The sequence below is a fragment of the Dendropsophus ebraccatus genome, chromosome 13 (assembly GCF_027789765.1).
Source record: "Dendropsophus ebraccatus isolate aDenEbr1 chromosome 13, aDenEbr1.pat, whole genome shotgun sequence".
NCBI classification, from domain to species: domain Eukaryota; kingdom Metazoa; phylum Chordata; class Amphibia; order Anura; family Hylidae; genus Dendropsophus; species Dendropsophus ebraccatus.
The window spans coordinates 74916001-74935704 of NC_091466.1; the positions used below are offsets into that span (position 1 = coordinate 74916001).

The window sequence follows — 19704 nt, forward strand, 5'->3', positions numbered from 1 at the left end:
AAAACAAACAGACACATAAATAATTGCTATTCGCCCCAATGGCCAACTATGTGCCCTATGAGTCTAAAGCAGTCTTATTGGGGCATCTGGACGTAATATGACGTCTTAGGGCCTTATTAGATGGCCCACTCATTGTAGTAAATGCTTGCTGAGCCTTTTACACGGCTCAATTATCATGCAGCAATGGCTAAGTCTGTATGTATACAGTATATATATTTATTGTTAGTGATGTCCGTGCAGCCCTTGCCTTAAAAGTGAAGTTCATACATTACCTCTCCATCCTTCCCAGTGTCCTCAGCCTCCAGGAGACCTTTAGAGCCGGTCCCTGAAGTGACAGGCCGATCAGCCAATCACTGGCTGCGGTAGTCTTGTCCCACCCAATGATTGGCTGTGCACCTTGTCACTTCAGAGACCAGCTCTGACGTTGCACCGGCTGCTCCCGGGAGAAGCCAGGAAGAGACCGGGGAGTGTGGAGAGGTAATGTATGAACTTTATTATTTTATGTACACATTCATGAGCTGTCAGCCGTGCATCACTATTACACCTAGTGATGTATGATTTTTGGTCAGGGCCAGAAGACACGATCAGCCCATGATTATTGTGTTTATTACACAGAGCGATAATCTGCTGATTCGGCAGATTATTGCTTTGTGTAATAGGGCCCTTAGTAACAGGGGACGACATCTGTAAAGAACGGCTCACTGGGGATTAGTTACCACGAGTCTGTCACAGAATATGAAAGAGACGGAATATTATAACAGAAGTAACTAGTTATACATGCCAGAATTTCTCAAGAAAAACAGATGAAGAAAAGACGACATCTTCCAGAGACAGGCCATGTAAATAGAGACACAACAAAGCTGAGAGATGCCGCTATTACCTCCGTGAGGTTCTGGCTGAACAGGGCCAGGAGGAGCGCTGTGCAGAACTCTTCCCGTTTGGCCTGACTAAGCGCCTTCACTTTGTTCTTCCTGTCTATGATGGAATGTAGTTTGGATTGGACCTGTCTGGTCTCAATTCTTCTGTCATCTTCTAGAAGTTTGGTGGCTTGATCTTGCAAAGATGTCACCTAAGAAAAAAATCATCATTAAAAAATATCAAACAACACTATGCATATAGTTTTTATTTATTTTTATTTGGCCGATTTTCACTTCTTCTCTACACTGCTGGAGTTGTAATTGTAACAACTGATTGAGTGTTTTACAGGAGAAAAACAGGAACAGAGAACATTCTGAAGCAATGGTGTTAGGCCGTGTTCACATCTTCATTTCAGGCTCCACAATTGTTTCTGTCAAAATGACGGACAATGCAACCGTATGTAATAGACCCTATAATAAGGGCCTGTGAGGTCTATGAGCACCACGGGTATCCATTATGTGGTGCTCCACTGTTTTTGTTTTTTTGCCCCAAAGATGAAATGGAAAAAAAATAGCAACATAGGTGTGAACTCCGCCTAAAGGCACATTGGTAAAGAGATGACTGAAGCCACCGATTTTTGCAGGATGTCCATCTAATGTGTATGGAGGCCTCCCAACTTTTTCCAACAGAAAAAAGAAGAATCAAGGATGTTGGTTTTTAAAGAGAAGTCACCGCCGATGCTGTGCGGCAGTGTCATACATGCAGGGCTGTATTTACCACTTGGCACCCGTAGTCCGGTGCCTAGGGCTGCACTTTGCAGAGGGGCAGCAATAGGGAGCAGGGGGAAGAAAACAACTTTTTACTTTTTTTAGTCTCCCACCTCCCATTCAGACTTGCCAGTAAATCTGGCGTCTTTTCGAAGAGGGGTGGGGGTATAGTAGACCCCAGTAGTCATGTGCTGTTACAGGGATTATTGCCCATACGCCTATTGGTTACCGCACAAGTGTCTATTTTCAGCTGCATGTGGTGACATACAGTAACTGTGGGAACGCGGCCTAAGGGTACTATTACACGGAACGATTATCGGACGAATCGGCTCGATTCGGCCGATTATCGCTCCGTGTAATAAATACAACGATCAGCCGATGACACCGATCATCGGCTGATCGTTGATATAGGTTAGAAGCTATATTTGTCGGGCACCGACCACGCACCGCTAAGTGTAATAGCGGTGCCCGGCCGGCGACTTGACAATATACATTACCTATCCACGCTAAAAGGCTGCTCCTGCGGTCCGCTTCTCCCCGGGTCCTGCGCTCTAGCTTCAGAGTGGCCTCTTAGCTGACAGGCCGCTCTGAAGCTAGAGCGCGCGGGACCTGGGGAGAAACGGACCGCAGGAGCAGCCCTGGACTGTGGATAGGTAATGTATATAGTTTAAGCAAGGGCTGCAAGGACATCGGTATTGATGTCCCTGTAGCCCTTGTTAAACGATTATCGGGCCGTGTAATAGGCCCAGTAAACGGGCCCCCATCGGCCCATGTAATACCACCCTAAGACTGATCAGATCTCTATATGATGTTCAGAAACTAGAAAATCCTGATGCTAATTGGTGAATGGAGATGGGGTGTCTGCAGGTTTTGTGCCTAGGGCAGCAGCAGCTGGTAATACGGCCCTGGGTACTGTATATATGGGGGGTCTGCAGGTGTAGTGCCAGGGGCAGCAGCTGGTAATACGGCCCTGGGTACTGTATATATGGGGGGTCTGCAGGTGCAGTGCCTAGGGCAGCAGCAGCTGGTAATACGGCCCTGGGTACTGTATATATGGGGCGTCTGCTGGTGTAGTGCCAGGGGCAGCAGCTGGTAATACAGCCCTGGGTACTGTATATATGGGGGGTCTGCAGGTGTAGTGCCTAGGGCAGCAGCAGCTGGTAATACGGCCCTGGGTACTGTATATATGGGGCGTCTGCTGGTGTAGTGCCAGGGGCAGCAGCTGGTAATACAGCCCTGGGTACTGTATATATGGGGGGTCTGCAGGTGCAGTGCCTAGGGCAGCAGCAGCTGGTAATACGGCCCTGGGTACTGTATATATGGGGGGTCTGCAGGTGTAGTGCCTAGGGCAGCTGCAGCTGGTAATACGGCCCTGGGTACTGTATATATGGGGGGTCTGCAGGTGTAGTGCCAGGGGCAGCAGCTGGTAATACGGCCCTGGGTACTGTATATATGGGGTGCCTGCAGGTGTAGTGCCGGGGGCAGAAGCTGGTAATACGGCCCTAGGTACTGTATATATGGGGGGTCTGCAGGTGTAGTGCCTAGGGCAGCAGCAGCTGGTAATACGGCCCTGGGTACTGTATATATGGGGGGTCTGCAGGTGTAGTGCTTAGGGCAGCAGCAGCTGGTAATACGGCCCTTGGTACTGTATATATGGGGGGTCTGCAGGTGTAGTGCCGGGGCAGCAGCAGCTGGTAATACGGCCCTGGGTACATGAACACACGGTTCATGTGGATGGAGGAGGAAGGAGGAGCAGTCCAGCAACGTGGTGAAATTTCAACCCAATTGTATTTTTTTGGGGTGCACAGGCACAAAACATGCTGGTGTTCCTGTGGACATCTTGATTACAGCTTTTACCAAAGACTTTCGGAATTAAATTTACCGCTCTGAAACATGTCCGTGCACAGGAGTGAGCTGTTTCTATTCACATGTATATGGTGAATGCGAGAGAGATCCATAAACAAAGTGAAGAAGAGAAGCTACAGACACTCACCGATATATTGCAGTATCCTTTATTCCAAAGCAGTTAAAATTCAGCACCACCTGTAGCAGACATCAAAACACTTAGCCGTACAAAAATGGCGGCCATTTCGCACGCATGCAGGCTTCAACAGCGCAAAATGGCTGTTTGTACTGCTAAGTGTTTTGGCCTCTGCTACAGGTGATAGGCCCTGCTGACTTTTAACTGCTTTGGAATAAAGGATACTGCAATATATCGGTGAGTGTCCGTAGCTTCTCTTCTTCCCTTTGTTTATGGATTTCATGGTCATTCACGAGGAGCACCTCCGTTGCAGTCTATACATGGTCGTTAAGTATAATGTGTCCAGTAACCGTTCTATAAGCCTGTTTATCGAGGAATGCCGGTGACCTCCCTTAAGAGAATGCGAGAGAGAGCTATTGGTCAACCAATAGCTCTCCAAGAATTTGGTTATCCAAGGACAAGACAACTAAGGCAAAGCTAGAAAATAGTAGAACATATAATTGGAAAAAGACGGCCAGGGGCATATATTGGTCACATTGTGATTAGTTGTGTCTGTTTATTTGCGGCAAATTTATGCCAGATACTAATGGTAGCATAATGGCTTACAGCAAATGTGACATCAGGTAAATATTTTTTTTTTTTACACTACCTAGATGGTGCCGGCGTGGTGAACCCGGTGGAGCAGTCCTTTTTTTAAAAATGCTGCCAGGTTCTTGCACTCTTTTTTCTTCTGCCATTTTCTTCTCCTGCACCGGCCCAGCTCTATGCATTGAAGGCAGGCCTTCTGCCCCGTATAACAATATCCCTATACCCTGATGACGCACTCTCCATCAACAGAGCCACGTCACCAAGGAGAGGGTATAACAAGACACTGGGGGGCATCAGACCCACCTCCAGTGCACAGAGCCAGGCCAGCGCATTGACAAAAACAGCTATACCTGATTCTACATTCTCCTTAAAATTGCGGCATTGATAGTAAATGAGGCCCATTACCTTTTCATCCTGAGATAGAAGAAGCTTCTCAAAGGCTTCATGCTTCTTGATCAGTTGTTCGATTTCTCCAGCAGAGGCCCCGGGCTCACTCGCCTTCAATCTCACCTGCAAATATAAATGACAACCATTCACGTTTTCTTATTTTAAATCAAATCCTTAAATCGTGATACTGTATATAAAGGTTTATGTAGTGTTGGTAGGAGTCATAAAATGTCAATGTCGGCTTTCGTTTGATAATGCAGATGTCCAAATAACCTTACATTATATCATTCTAATAGGAATCTGTTCCTTTAGGCAAATGTACTCTTGCCAACACTTTACAGTTCCAACATGTGCAATGAATTTGGATTCCTGTTTCAGTATAGCCATTAATGAGAACAGCCTTGCTTTTCATCTTGTAAACCTAGTGTGTAATGATCAAAACTTTGGGAAGTTCATCAGCTCTGGTCCCGTCTCCTCGGTTCTCACCATCTGGATGGCGTTCTTCGAGTGGGGAATGTTTACTTTGGTCGATGAAATGTATTTGTCTTGTAGCTAGTAGAAGTATAAAAACCCCATTGTATGGTTTGTCGTTATTGACTGAAAATAAATGTGTTCTTGGAAGCGAATTGATGCCAGAGACTGAGTTTATCGAAGATACGCTTAGGGTCTTAAGAACAGATGTTCTTCCAAGTAGAGTAATATATTACGCCCTGGATTTCTGGAATTCCCTCTTGCACAGAATAATTGAATAATGGACCACTGTACCCAACAGGTAAATATTTTCCCCCAATTAAAATAACTACTGTATCTGGCATCTAACCGGTTAAAAGAAACCAGCTGTAGCCATCGGCTTCACAAAGTAAAGGTCTCCAAAGCAATCCCACCACAAGGAAGAATTCAATATTGCTAAAGAGATTGCTGGGAACATCTGTCTCCGGTAACAAGATGTCTTCTGTCTGCACTGGATCCCATGTATTAATGTGTCATTCTGGACTACATGATATGATCATTTCTGATCCCTACTATACAGACATCTCTGCAGTGAAGCGGAAGTGGAACCTTTACTTTGGGAGGGCCCCAGTTGTTTCTCTCTGCCCTACTGGCCTCAATTGATAGATCTCACCCTATACCCAAAGAGAGAGGGATTTGTCAATCAAGGTTGAAGAGGTGACTGGGGACTGCCAAAATGGCTGGGGTTTGGGGCAGCATGAAAGTACTGACAGGTACAACAAGGATACATGCTCACTAACACAGTCCTGTAGCCATGTCAGTTGTGATGTGACAGTAAATGGGTCTATACAGATCACTAGTCTTACCGCCCATGGAAAATTGGAGCAGATTTACAATTGTGGTTGGATGCTGATTAGGGGATTTATCCTGATTGCCTTATTTTAGGTCAGGAAGGAGTTTTTTTGCAGCATTCGTCTCATAAGGGCCTTTCTCTGGATCAACACAGTAGGGTTAACCATAGCAACTATGTATGAGAGAATTCTACGTAAAATCTACCAGTTAAGGTAACATTGTATTTCTTTATTCCGGATCCCCTACACCATGTCATAACATAGGTTGAGTAAGCATACGTTCGCGCTCGTGTGTATCGGACCATTACTGCCCTTGTTTAGGGAACTTGTAAAGGTCTGTAACATGCGAGGTTGAACACATGCTTACAGAATCTGTGTTTTGGCATGTTTTGATGGATCTTATAAAAAGAAAAAAAAAACTTTTATTTGAAGTGCTGGATTTTTCATTGAATTCCATTGGATGTTCTAAGACTGCGGGCTGGCGGGCTGTCTGCCAGGAGATAGGTGTCAGGTTGCTCTATGCATTAGAATTGGTACATTGATTTTTTTGTCATATTTTTTGTATAACTTTAAGCCGCTTCACAGGGAAAATTTGTTAACTAACAAACATTCCTGTGTATGGGGGGGAAGACGGGAGCCGGTTGGGAGGGATAAATGACGATTGTTCGCTCATCAGTTATTGAAGGTATATGGCCACCTTTGGGTTCTAGGCCATCAGTGGTGCCCCCAGTCATAGTGGCTGACTTCTACTGTATGACTGAACAGGTCTCATACTCCTAAGGCCAACCCTGGTGCTAGGTCTAGATTATAGGGTTTTTCGGGTTATATTTTACAGATTCAAAAAGGCTGAAAATGTATACATATTTTTTGTAATGTTTTTGGGATGCCTTTTCAGCACTAAAATACGGCCATTTTTGTAAAGCATTTTCTGTTTCTTTTTAGGTTAGAGCCCAAAAACATCTTTTAAATTTGGGATGTATGTTGAAGCATTTATAGATGTTTAAAAAAGAAAAAAACACTAAATTTAAAGGGTCACTGTCATTTGGAAAAAACAAACAAAAAACTTTTACTGACACTTGGTGGGGAGCGGACCACTTTGCAGCGCTGTCCTCTCCTTGCTTGTTCTTACTATCAGTATGGGTCTGAGTGCTCAAAACGAATACGCGTGTGAACCAAGAGAGGGTCATAAAAGAGATGCCATTTCTTAAGCAGTCCAAGGTAATGAACAGCACTGTGTATGTTGTGTGGTATAGCCAGATGGAAGCCAAAAAGACATTGGACGCCTACAGCTGACAATGGTTCCTTATGTCGTTTGTTGGTCAAACAAACAAACAAACAAAATAAGTGATATAAAGGAGGCTGAAACTACCGAACCAGTATTTTATAGATCCGATCCGGTAAGAATTGGATTGTATTCTAAAAACTAACCTTTCTGCATTTAATAATTTGGTATGGATTTTCTTTATGATGTTATATTAGGAGGAGCCTTAGTTACTGAGCGGTGTCCTCTAGACGTGTTTGTGCGAGCCGAGAGGGCATCGTGTCTTTGCACAGATACCATTGACAAGCAGGGAATTACTGCCAGTCATGGTAGTGAAATATTGGCATGTACAGACGTAGCAGAGCTAAGGTGCTATATTTCACAGTGATTCTTGAACTTGGTAGTATGACACTTTTTAGTAAGAAGACCTGATCTGGTCATGTGGTGTTTGTAACATTCTGCTTCTGCTCAGGTCATGTTCTATCAAAGGTCATAAAAAGCTGCTCCGGGGTCTGTGCAAGCAGATTAGACTTTGGACGCTATTCGCAGCAGGGTTTCCCAGCAGGGGGGCTGATGGGCTGGCACGGGAAAGAGTATCCAACAGCTGGAAAACTGAACTGGAAATCCAATCCTAAACCTAGCGTCTGTGTCTGGATACTTGGCTGTCACTGGATAGGGCTACACAAAACCACACAGAGCCATTAACTTGATAATGTATTTACTCTGCTCCACTATAGTTAACTCCTTCAAACATATGGTGCCAATGAGTTGTAGTCACACTTACCGGGCGAAATCACATTATTCCCTACTTGTCAAGTGGATTTTACAGTACAGCACAGGCTGGTGCAATATGTAGCCCATACGGGGAAGGTGTATACAATTACATGTGTCATCTCCAGGAGTGCAGGGGAAATGCTGATCATGTTATAGGCGTGGGTATAGGATTCTCTATGTATTCCATACGCCTATAATCATGTTGCCATCAGTTTTCCTCTGGTACTGTACATTGGCATAGTAACGGACAAAGCTGAAGTGGCTAAGAGTTTATACTTTACTCGTGTCCATTTAAATCTACAGACTTTGGGCCCATGCTTCTATGAGTCCTGAAAAACATGGATACAGCCATAGGCCATAGGGCTGCATCCAACTTCTTCAACCTCTTGTATTCAAATGCCGCAGCGAGTTACGCTTATCTCTAGTAGGGGCCTGTTAAGACTTAGCAAAGGATCTATCTCAAAAACAAGAATTGAACCAAGCCCTGTAGACTGGGTATTGTGTATACTCCATATATCTATCAGTGTAAGGGCCCTATTCCACCGGACGATTATCGTTCAGATTATCGTTAAATCGTTCGAATCTAAACGATAATCGTTCGGTTGAAATGCAGTAACGATTAACGACCGAACGAGAAATCGTTGATCGCTTTATAAGACCTGGACCTATTTTTATCGTTGCTCGTTCGCAAAACGTTCGCATTGAATAAGACATCGTTCGGTCGTTCGCAATAGATACGAACGCAATAGCGAAGAAATACGGAAGAAGAAACGATCGCAATTACGATCATAAGTAACGATTATCGTTCCATGGAAATGAGTGAACATTTTCAGGTCTTTCGCAATAGCGGTCGTTTGAGATCGTTAATCGTTAACGATTATGCTAACGATAATCGTCCGGTGGAATAGGGCCCTTAGGGTTCATTTACACAGAAAGATTTATATGACAGATTTTGGAAGCCAAAGCCAGGAATGGATTTAAAAAGAGGATAGATCCCAATCTTTCCTTTATGACCTGATCCCTGTTTATAGTCTGCTCCTGGTTTTGGCTTCAAAGATCTGTCAGATAAATCTGTCTGTGTAAACACACCATAAGTATGGTACACCAACCACAGTCAAAAAGTTAGCCTTCGCAAGTAAATACTGAAAAATGAAGGGGGAAGTGTAGTGACCCGGCACGGGCCTCTAAGTTCTGTTGCACCCAAGTAAGGCAACACTCTCGGGCTCACACAAATGGGATGAGGTGTCCGCTGTACTTAGCATGTTTTCCCACTAGGTGTCACTACTGTGTTTCTCTGTAACCTGTATTTTGCACAGCTGAACTCTTACAGGGAGTAACTGTTATGTGTCATTGTTATTTTTCTGACCACTCACGGGTGCAGGGGCTTTCCCTCCTTTCTCTCACCTGTCTCCTTTGCTCTTTTTCCTGCACACACAGAGTCCACCAATCACAGCCAGGGTTAGATAAATCCCTGAGGTTAGGACTTAGTTCCTCGTGGGAGGAGTTAGTCGGACCGGCTAGGGAGTTGGAGGAGGACACAGCTAGAGGGAATTCAACTAAGTAAGTTATTTCTTCTATGAGCACTAGAACTGCTATGCAGAGCCAAGCCTTCACAAGGGGAGAGAAGTATAACAGGATCACCTTGCCCATGCCGTGAACCTCTCTAGACCATGCAGGGCAGTTACCTTACGAAGTAATGGGAACTGACCCTAGTGGAACAAAAGTACTATGAAAAGTCTACGTATTTCACTGCGCAGCCCAGGACAAATAGGAAGACTCGGGAGTCTGCTCAACCCAGATAACAGGGCCTGGTAGTTTGCAACTAGGGGCAGGGCCGTATTAACAGCTGCTGCTGCCCTAGGCACTAAACCTGAAGACGCCCCATCTTAGGGAGCATGGGGGAGCCTGGTTTCAGCCACATGCTTTTGTCTACATGTATAAACTTTGTCTGAATCACGTTTATCATCATTTTTAACTGCTTAAAAGATAAATTTCCACATAGAATCAATTATTAGAGCGGTCTGTATATTGTCTGAAGGAAATAGGTAGGTAATAGCTCCAGGAGTCACAACGATACCAGACCTGAACAACACCTCCACACCAGACCTGATCATTCCTCCCCCCACCCCTCTCAAAAAGACACCAGATTTACTGGTAAGTCTGACCGGGAGGTGTGAGACTAAAAAAATAAAAAAAAGTTGTTCCCCCCCCCCCTGCTCCCTGGTGCTGCCCCCCCCCTTCAAGGTGCTGCCCTAGGCACCGGACCACGGGTGCCTAGTGGTAAATACGGCCCTGACTAGGGGGCATAAGGCGGTCAAGACTAGAAAAGTAATCCGTGAGTATGAGTACTCTCTATTCTCTTCTTCTACACACCTCTACTGTTCCGGCAGAGTACACTTCTACATTGGACAGGGCCCCTCTGGCAATCCCTCTCCTCTCTACTGCAAAGTACTTTCTCACTACAAGCAACTGATCTCTACCTCAACAACAAACACCTGAGTTATCACAAGATTGTAACTACTGTATTGCACTGGACTGTATTGTTGCCAAAAGTCTTCTTTTGTATTGCACTACGGTTACTCCCAGTAAACTGTTCTATTTTACTGGAGCACTAGACTCCCACCCGCCCACATTTCTACATTTGAGTTAATTCTTTTTCGAGTGCTGGTACGGCGTCTAAACTGTCCGGGGTGGGTCATACACCACTCCAGGCTACCATGACAAGTGCCCAAGTGACCCTAGATCCACTCAGCTACTACACCAACGTAACAGCTGACCCCGCGGAAGTTCTCGCAAACAAACACTCCCCGTGCCTCATCACAGAAGCATACCCTTGTCCCACCATTTTTCGGTACTGTGGATACTGCAGCAGACTTTCCAAAAGTATTTCTCACCTATACCCATTGTCTTCAAAATCAGTTCTAGGCATGAACATAACATAGTATAACCAGTTAACTTAAAAAAATTATTGTGCGGAAAATCATTTTATTGTCCGAAATTAAACGATAATCATTTTGTGTGTATGCATTGTGGGGTGAGTGGTATTACCAGGCAGAATGTTTCTACACCCAGAGGTCTAAGTATATTCTTTTTGACTACATTTATTTTTCTTCAGCTATACACTGTGTATTTGATATTGCACTTTAGTTTGCACTTTAGTCTGCACTTGCAGCATTATACACAGTTCTACTTTAGCACTTTCTGAGTATATTGCTCATTTACTCACTTGCATTTTTGCAACTCTGTGGGTCGATTGACATACCATCATTTGCTCAGTATATAGAGCGTACAATATCCACTCTATCTGCCTTGTAAACCATCTGATGTATGTATTGTAGGATTTTCTGCTCCCTTTTTAATGTGTTTTTAAAATAAATTTTCTGTATGTAATAATAAAGCATTTATTGATAAATTTAGAAAATTGTCCAGCATTTCTTAGTTGTAGGTTATATGTATTGTTCTGATGCGTATGGATATTGGTTATTAGCGGTCCTATTTGGGTCACTTAATATTGTGTGTATGCAGGCAACGATGAAAAAAATTGTTCATGTGTTGTTGATCGCATCTTTGACTCTTTATTACAGTAGACGACCTGAGACTGTACATAATCCGCTGCACGGACAAATTACCAAAAGGCATCATGTTCACTAGGGGACTGCCAGCTACAGCGCATTGTCAGCACCTTAGGTAGGGCCCGGGAGCTGACAGTTTCTTTGTAAACTGAACTTCCGACAGAGCTCAATCCCCCTCCCCATGAAGCCCATGCAGTTGATGCAGTTATTGTCCTAAAAAACAACTTTTAACCTTGCAGCCCTGTGTCAAATTTGTGTGGCCTAGCGTGTCTATGCCCTAGGCTTACACCGCCCCTCCGTCCCTCCTCCCCACTCTCTTCACCATTAGGAATGCTCTAGGCAGTGTTTCTCCTAATCGTCACTTGTCTAAACACTGCACACGTGTTGGATCGTTAAGGCACCTGTGCAGTTTTCAGACAAGTGATGAATAGGAGAAATCCTGCCTGGGGTATTCCTAATGATAAGGAGGGATGGAGAGGCGGTGCAGGCCTAGGGCATAGACACTCTACGCCACGCCAACTTGATACAGGGCTTGAAGTTTAAAAGTTGTTTTTTTACAACAATAACTGCATCACCTGCCGAACAGACCCGAGGACAGATCTTGGATTAAAAGCAGCTATCTGACGGTACAAGTGGTTTGGGGGGTCAGATTGTGGGTACAGAGTTATACAACTTTGTAATGTGTGTTATTTAAGCGAATGGCCCCCTTCCCCGTGTGCCCCCACCCCGAAAGTGTGGTGCATTATACTCACCGACCCCGGCCGCCATCTTGGGTCGACGACGTCATCTCCGGGAGGCCGGCCGAACCACTCCAGCCGTTCCTCATGCCGGCCCCACTCTGCCGCCTCATCACATGCTCAGCCAATCGCGACTGAGCAGCTGACGAAGCAGCAGAGGGGGCCAGTATGAGGGACGGCTGGAGCGGTCCGGCCGGCCTCCTTAAGATAATGTTGTCGACCCAAAATGGCGTCCGGGGTCGACAGCAATTCAATAAGTATAATGCACCACACTTTTAGGGTGGGGGGAACATGGGGAAGAGGGCCATTCACTTAAATAACACACATTACAAAGTTGTATAACTTTGTAATGTGTCTTATTTAGTGAATAAATGTTTAACGCCGAACTACCCCTTTAAGTTAAAAATCCCTGAAATGTTAGGATCAGTCATCTCTGGAAAAGTGTTCTCTAGCTTTGTAGCTGCAGAAATGTGCAAAATCTAAAGACTAAACATGACGTCTGGACTACGTCCAAGTAGTGAAGTGGGATATTTGGCAGATCCTTCACTAGTGACTTTAATGTAGTTTTTTAGCCAGTTCTCGGATGCCATTTTTATAAGACAGCATTTATGCGGTGTATTTTCTTTGGCGTGAGGATTGGCTGCTCTGTGCGCTCTCCTGCCGGCCGTCTCTTATCCTGCTGACATGCATGCAGGATAATACGGCACACCAATTATTGAAAATCCCCCCAGACATTACAGCCAGGGGCAATTTCACAAGAACGTTAGAATACAAGTGAGTGTGAAAGAATGTGTTATACTTTACTACAACTTTTTGGGATATGAATCATAAGATGTGTTATATGGAGGAATCTACATATTGCTCCCATTATTATATTTACATAAGAGACAAATTACTGAAAATCCTTCCAACCGCAGCTTACAAAATGATCATAGCACCTAAGATTCTCTATCTATGCGAACCATCCCTATACCCACAACTAGTCATTTCTTCTCCACCTCTAGTAAATAAATAAACCAGTTTTATGGGCAGGAAAAAAAACACTAGAACAGCCCAGAAAATGATGATGGGACAGAAACGTTAGAGGTCGGGGTTTATGTAAGACCAGTCTATGGGCACGCCGTTCTTGATAAAATCCCCCTGTATGACTACTATATTATCCATGGAGCCACTGACTTGTAGGAGACTGTTTCATAAATACAGGCCGTGTTAGTGCATGTGCTATTGTTAGGAGGACTGGACTTATATAGAATATAAATATACAGAAAGTGAAAATAAATGGTTGTGTGCATTGCCCAATGGATTGCGATAGATTTCATAATTACAGAGACATATATCCAGTATACAGTCATTTGAAGGAAACCTCTGTACCCACAATCTGCCCCCCCCCCCCCAAAACCCCTTGTACCTTCGGATAGCTGCTTTTAATACAAGATCTGTACTGGGGTCCGTTCGGCAGGTGATGCAGTTATTGTCCTAAAAACAACTTTTAAACCTCCAGCCCTGTGTTAAATTGGTGTGACCTAGAGTGTCTGTGCCCTAAGCCTGCACCGCCTCTCCGTCCCTCCTACCCGCCCTCTTCATCATTAGGAATGCCCCTGGCCAGGATTTCTCCTGATCATCATCATTTGCCTGAAAACTGCACATGAGCCTTAACTATCCAACCCATGTGCAGTGTTTAGACAGGTGATGAATAGGAGAAATCCTGCCTGGGGCATCCCTAATGATAAAGGGGGAGGGGGGGCGGAGAGTCATCGCAGGCCTAGGGCACAGACACTCTAGTCCATGCTAATTTGACACAGGGCTGCAAGTTAAAGGCTGGGTTCACACTACGTATATTTCAGTCAGTATTGTGGTCCTCATATTGCAACCAAAACCAGGAGTGGATTAAAAACACAGAAAGGATCTGTTCATACAATGTTGAAATTGAGTGGATGGCCGCCATATAACAGTAAATAACGGCCATTATTTCAATATAACAGCCGTTGTTCTAAAATAACAGCAAATATTTGCCATTAAATGACGGCCATCCACTCAAATTCAACATTGTGTGAACATAACCTTTCTGTGTTTTTAATCCACTCCTGGTTTTGGTTGCAATATGAGGACCACAATACTGACTGACATATACGTAGTGTGAACCCAGCCAAAAAGTTGTTTTTTAGGACAATAACTGCATCACCCACCAAACGGACCCCAGGACAGATCTTGGATTAAAAGCAGCTGACGGTACAAGCGGTTTGGGGGGGGGGGGGGGGACAGATTATGGCTACTGAGTCTCTTTAAAAGTTTTTTTTCCCTGTGGATCACACTGCTAGGAGCTCCTGTCAGAAAGTAAAAGTAGCACACATACAAAGTCTAAAAAATCTGATAAAACACCTATTAAAGCGGCATTACTGCTATTTGTATTTATCATTTGAGAAGGAAAACATGTTCACTGGTTTTAATGAATTTAAAGCGTAACTGTCATTTCAGGGTCATTTTTCTGAAAACAATAAATATCTATAGTACAAGCGATTTTAAGAAACTCTGTAATAGGTTTTATGTACTAAAAGTGTTTCCTTCTGTACTGAAAAAGCAATCTCCCAGCCTCCCCCCTCACTGCAGAAGCAACAGGATTTCTGTCTCCATTATGTGGCTATGGAGAGGGGAGGGGCTGTTAGGAGTGACTGAGCACGGAGCAGTCCTGGCACAGCACAACACCCTGCAATCTTCTCTCAGTAAGTTCATAGATAAGCACTGACCTTTCTGACACCTGAATTTAGCGTTTTAGGTGCCCAGAGAGTCTACAAACAGCTGACCTTCATGTCACCTCTTCCTGCTCCCTCATCTCCCTCGCGCCCCCCCCCCCCCCTCCATAAAGATAGAATGGAGAGAGCAGAACCCGTCTTCACTGGCTTCTCTGTAATGAAGACGTGTTTGCCTGATAATGCACAGATAAGAAGTCAGGGGGGAGGCTGGGAGATTGCTTCTTGAGTACAGGAGGAGGCTTTTTTGGCTGATGAACTCTATTAGAGTTTCTTAAAATCGCTTATACTACTGATTTCTGCAATAAAAAAAAAAAAAAAACATGAAAGTTACGCTTTAAGCCGTCCCCACCAAGCCCCCCCCCCAGTCTTGTAATGATCAAAGGTAAAATTCTTAGAGAAGCTATTTTTTATTCTATTTGGCATAAACATTAACATGCTAAAGTTACGCTCTGCAAGAAATTGCTTTAAGTATTAGCGAGAGGCGCCTGCTTATGTTTCACACAGGAAACGGCAGCCATGGCTTCATACAAACTTGTATTTAAACAATACAAACAAATCACAAGCACATTGAGAAAGCTGGCAGAACAGTCGCTGCACAATTTCTTTAAATGCAGTCGTGTTTCTTATGTTTTACTACATTTACAAAAAATAAAAAACATTTTTAAAAAGTCTTTGTGTCCCTGGCTTACTCTGGTGATGAAGCGGCATCATGACTTAGTTTTCTGCTACTATTAAAGGATTCAAATTGATTTGTGATCACTTTTTTATTTATTTATTTATTTATTTTGACTTGAAACAGCCATTATGCCTTTTTGTTCTCTCTTTTCCTTATGGAGTTCACTGTGTGGGACAAACAATGTGACATCTTAATAGTTTGGACATTTCCAAACAAAGAAATATCAGTTATGATTATATGATAAATAGGAAATTGTGGGGGTTTAAAATATTTTTTTAAATATATCAGATTAAAAATAATTTAAAACTTTATTCAACCTTGACTGAACCTTTTATTCCCACTAAGGGACCTAAACAATGCTTAAAGTGTCACTGTCATTTATTTATTTATTTTTTTCAGAAATCAATAGTCCAGGCGATTTTAAGAAACTTTGTAATTGGGTTTATTAGGCAAATATGCCATTATCTGCATTCAAAAAGCCTTTCCCCAGGTCCCCCCTCCTTCCTCTTTTCCATTCTCTTCTGATTATCAGGAAATTGTGTCTTGTTGCATCAGACATGCACCTGTCTGCTTTATACAGAGGGGAGGGGGAGGAGGGAGATTAGTTGGCAGCAGAGAACAAAGGATTACACAGCGGGAGCTGCTTGAAAGCCAATATTCAGAGGTCAGAGAGGTCAGTGCTGACTGTCAGAGGAGATAGCCCAGTGATGTAGCTGTAAATTAACTCTTTGATGTCCTGTTTTGGTGCCTCATCTCCCTCCATCCCTCCCCTCTCCACAGAAAACAATGAAGACAGGGGTGAGAGCTTTAAACTGCTTTCTCATGATAAGGCTATGTTCACACGGCGTTAGAGACCGGCCGTTCCGTGACTCGTGACTCGTGTCTCTGCCTGGATCATCATGGCCGGATGATCTGTCCGCATCAGAGCTTCCCCCTGCACACTATGGAGCGAGCGACCAGAGCATTGAATTGCGCCCGCAGAAAACTGACATGTCAGTTATTTCTGGCCCCGTACGGGATCCGGGCCGGAGCGCATACGATGTGTATATGCTCCGGCCGGGATCTCATTGAAAGTAAGGCATTGTTTCACCCCGCAAAAACTACGGCCGTTGTTGCCATCAGTAACAACAGCCGTAGTTTTACGTAGTGTGAACATAGCCTAAAAATACATTTTTTTTCCTAATAAACCCAATTACAAAGTTTCTTAAAATTGCCTGTAATCTTGATTTCTGCAAAAAAAAAATTAAAAAATTAAACGAGTGAAATTTTAATCAGTTGTACAATACTTCTCTGCTCACATTCTCTTATGTTTTACCTAAAATATTGCTATTACATTTGTATTCCGGTTCTGCACTCTGTTATGTGGCCCCGCATGGTTAGATAAAAGAACAATTCAGATATTGCAACCATCAGACAGTGTTATCTTCTTTATGTCTAACAAAACAGAATACCTTACACCTCGTACATAAAAAAATCTGTTAAATTGAGATATTCAGACATTTTACTGCACAGATTCAGAACATTGTGGCTGGTACCTGCTAAGTTATAAAACCTAACCCTTCTCCAGGTCTTAGGGGGCAGTCACACGTCTCCATGCACACACACAGTATACTGCAGAGGAGACCTCGGATCTCCTGGCATCATGATTCATTCTAATGCCGGGGGCTCGGAAATGATTTAAAAGTTTGTGCTACTGTAATTACACTGTTAATACACTAACGCAAACTTTTATACAGTTTTGAAGCTCCTGGCATCATAAAGAATCATGATGCCAGGAGCTCTGAGGTCCAGTCCGCAGTATACTGTGTGTGCATGGACAAGTTTTGCAGACATGTGAACACCCCCTTATGACTTGAGATATTCTGACTTCTAAAGTTGGTCGGTGAAAAGTTGTCCTGATCTATGCAGTAAGGTTTTCATGGTCCTGCTCCATACAGAACAATGAGAGATGAGCACGACTTCTGCAGCCACCGCTAACCAAATGCTGCACACCCAGGTTTATAATGTGCAGCTCGGATTGCTCTCATCGCTAATAACAATACAACTGCTTAGGTGAGACCTGATTCTTCTATTGTTGAGAAAGCAATACGGGAATGATAGATGGGGAGTTACGGTGGTTTATGATTTAGATGCTTATTGGCTTTTATTGGATCATGTGTTGCAGCTTTAATAAATACAATAATAATTTTGTTAAACATGGGTGATTTTTTAAATAAAATTGAATCAATGATGATTTTTCTTGTATATTTATTTTGTATATGTCAAATGACCAATAAAGAGGATGTTCAGAAAAGAAAAAATGTATATATGTCAAAATTTACTTCTATTAAAAAATCTCCAGTCTTCCAGTATTTATCAGTTGCTGTATGTCCTGCAGGAAGTGGTGTATTCTTTCCAGTCTGACACAGTGCTCTCTGCTGCCATCCCTGTCCATATCAGGTACTGTCCAGGGCAGGAGAGGTTTTCTATGGGGATTAGCTGCTTCTCTGGACAGTTCCTGACATGGACAGAGGTGGCAGCAGAGAGCACTGTGTCATATTGGAGAGAATACACCACTTCCTGCAGGACATACAGCAGCTGAGAAGTAGTGGAAGACTGGAGATTTTTAAATAGAAGTAAATTACAAATCTATATAACTTTCTGGTACCAGTTAATTTGACGAAAAAGTTCATATTTAAAATAGTAGACCATTTGACCTGCACTTTTCATGAATGTAAAACTAGCTATATATATATATATATATATATATATATATATATATATATATATATATAGATGTGTTCCTTGTTGTACTAGGAAAGCCTCATTGGGCTTCATTGACCATACTGTAAAATATATAAATATAATTATTGTCTGTGGCATGGCCCCGGCTGAGCACTGAAGCTGAGCGAAGAATGGTTACTATGGTATAAAAATAAAAAAAAAGTTGCTATAAACCAAAACCCAAAAGCACCACGATGGCACATCTTACTGCTGAAACACCATGCAAGGAAAGCTGCATCAATGACTGATTTCGGGGACTATAGTATATGATATTACTTCAGGATTTCTTCAAGATCATGATTCCTAAATATAAATGCCCCCCCCCCCCCCCCTAACGTTGCTAACGTCCTCCAGCTGCAGTTAAAGTGCTATTTTAAAGCCGCGTATTTAGACTCTTCATGATCTTAAATAAGCTGAGTGAAATGTTTCGCTGCTTACGCTCTATTCCTATCCTCCCGGGGACAGAATTAAATCAGAGGTAAAGGACACAGTTTGGGAAGCGAAGTCTTATAGTAAAGGGCGCCTTATATTTTACTGCAATGTGGTCACCGTCACGTGGATTTCTGCAGGTGCGTCGCTGATCCTGGGAGTCTGATTTGGAGCAGGAAAGGAAGCTTTTGCCTCTTGGGGGTTAATTTATACATAACTGTCCATGCTCCCCGGTGTTCCCATGGTCTGCATAGCGGGGTGTAAAACCCTGTACTCTGACCCAGGAAGTCTCCCTCATCTTCCATATCATAGCACATCCACCAGGCTGGGGCTTGCATCAGGGGACAGGACTGTGGAGGTAATCTCTCCATAGCTGTACCCCCATTTCCCCGTACAGAGAGTGCTGCATGTATGTGCCCACATATATCCTGCTCATTTCTTCATGATCCCTGCAGTCTCTGTCCCACCCTCTCCATTCCTTCTATTATCTGCCTACACTGACACTCAGCTATACACACTGCTGCTATAATGTGCCTGCCCTTACACTCAGCTATACACACTGCTACAATAATGTGCCTGTACTTACACTCAGCTATACACACTGCTACTATAATGTGCCTGTACTTATGCTCAGCCATTCAAACTGCTGTATAGAGACGTTTCTGTCAGTGTCCTCCTGCACAGCTCTGTGATTCTCACTTCCTGACTGGTCCATGCTAAGCACCCCCCTCTTCCCCATTGCTGTCATGTGACCACACAGACCTCTGACAGCAGCCCTGCTTCTCTATTCTAGCCTGTTGTACTACGCTACTGCATTATGGGGATCTACAGCTCCATCCTGTATCTACAACCTGCTGCTG

The 19704-nt window shown here is 43.6% G+C and overlaps 1 protein-coding gene across 5 annotated transcripts in view; it reads right to left on the reverse strand.

The window, feature by feature from the left end:
* The window catches only part of SPTBN5 (spectrin beta, non-erythrocytic 5), a 226477-nt gene that overhangs the window by 113025 nt on the left and 93748 nt on the right, over positions 1 to 19704 (reverse strand). For all 5 annotated transcript variants that reach the window (XM_069950563.1, XM_069950562.1, XM_069950566.1 and 2 more), the window contains 2 exons: positions 4600 to 4704; positions 881 to 1069 (listed from right to left, as the gene is read on the reverse strand). In XM_069950563.1, coding sequence (XP_069806664.1) covers positions 881 to 1069; positions 4600 to 4704 — 294 coding nt within the window. The remainder of the gene's footprint in view (positions 1 to 880; positions 1070 to 4599; positions 4705 to 19704) is intronic.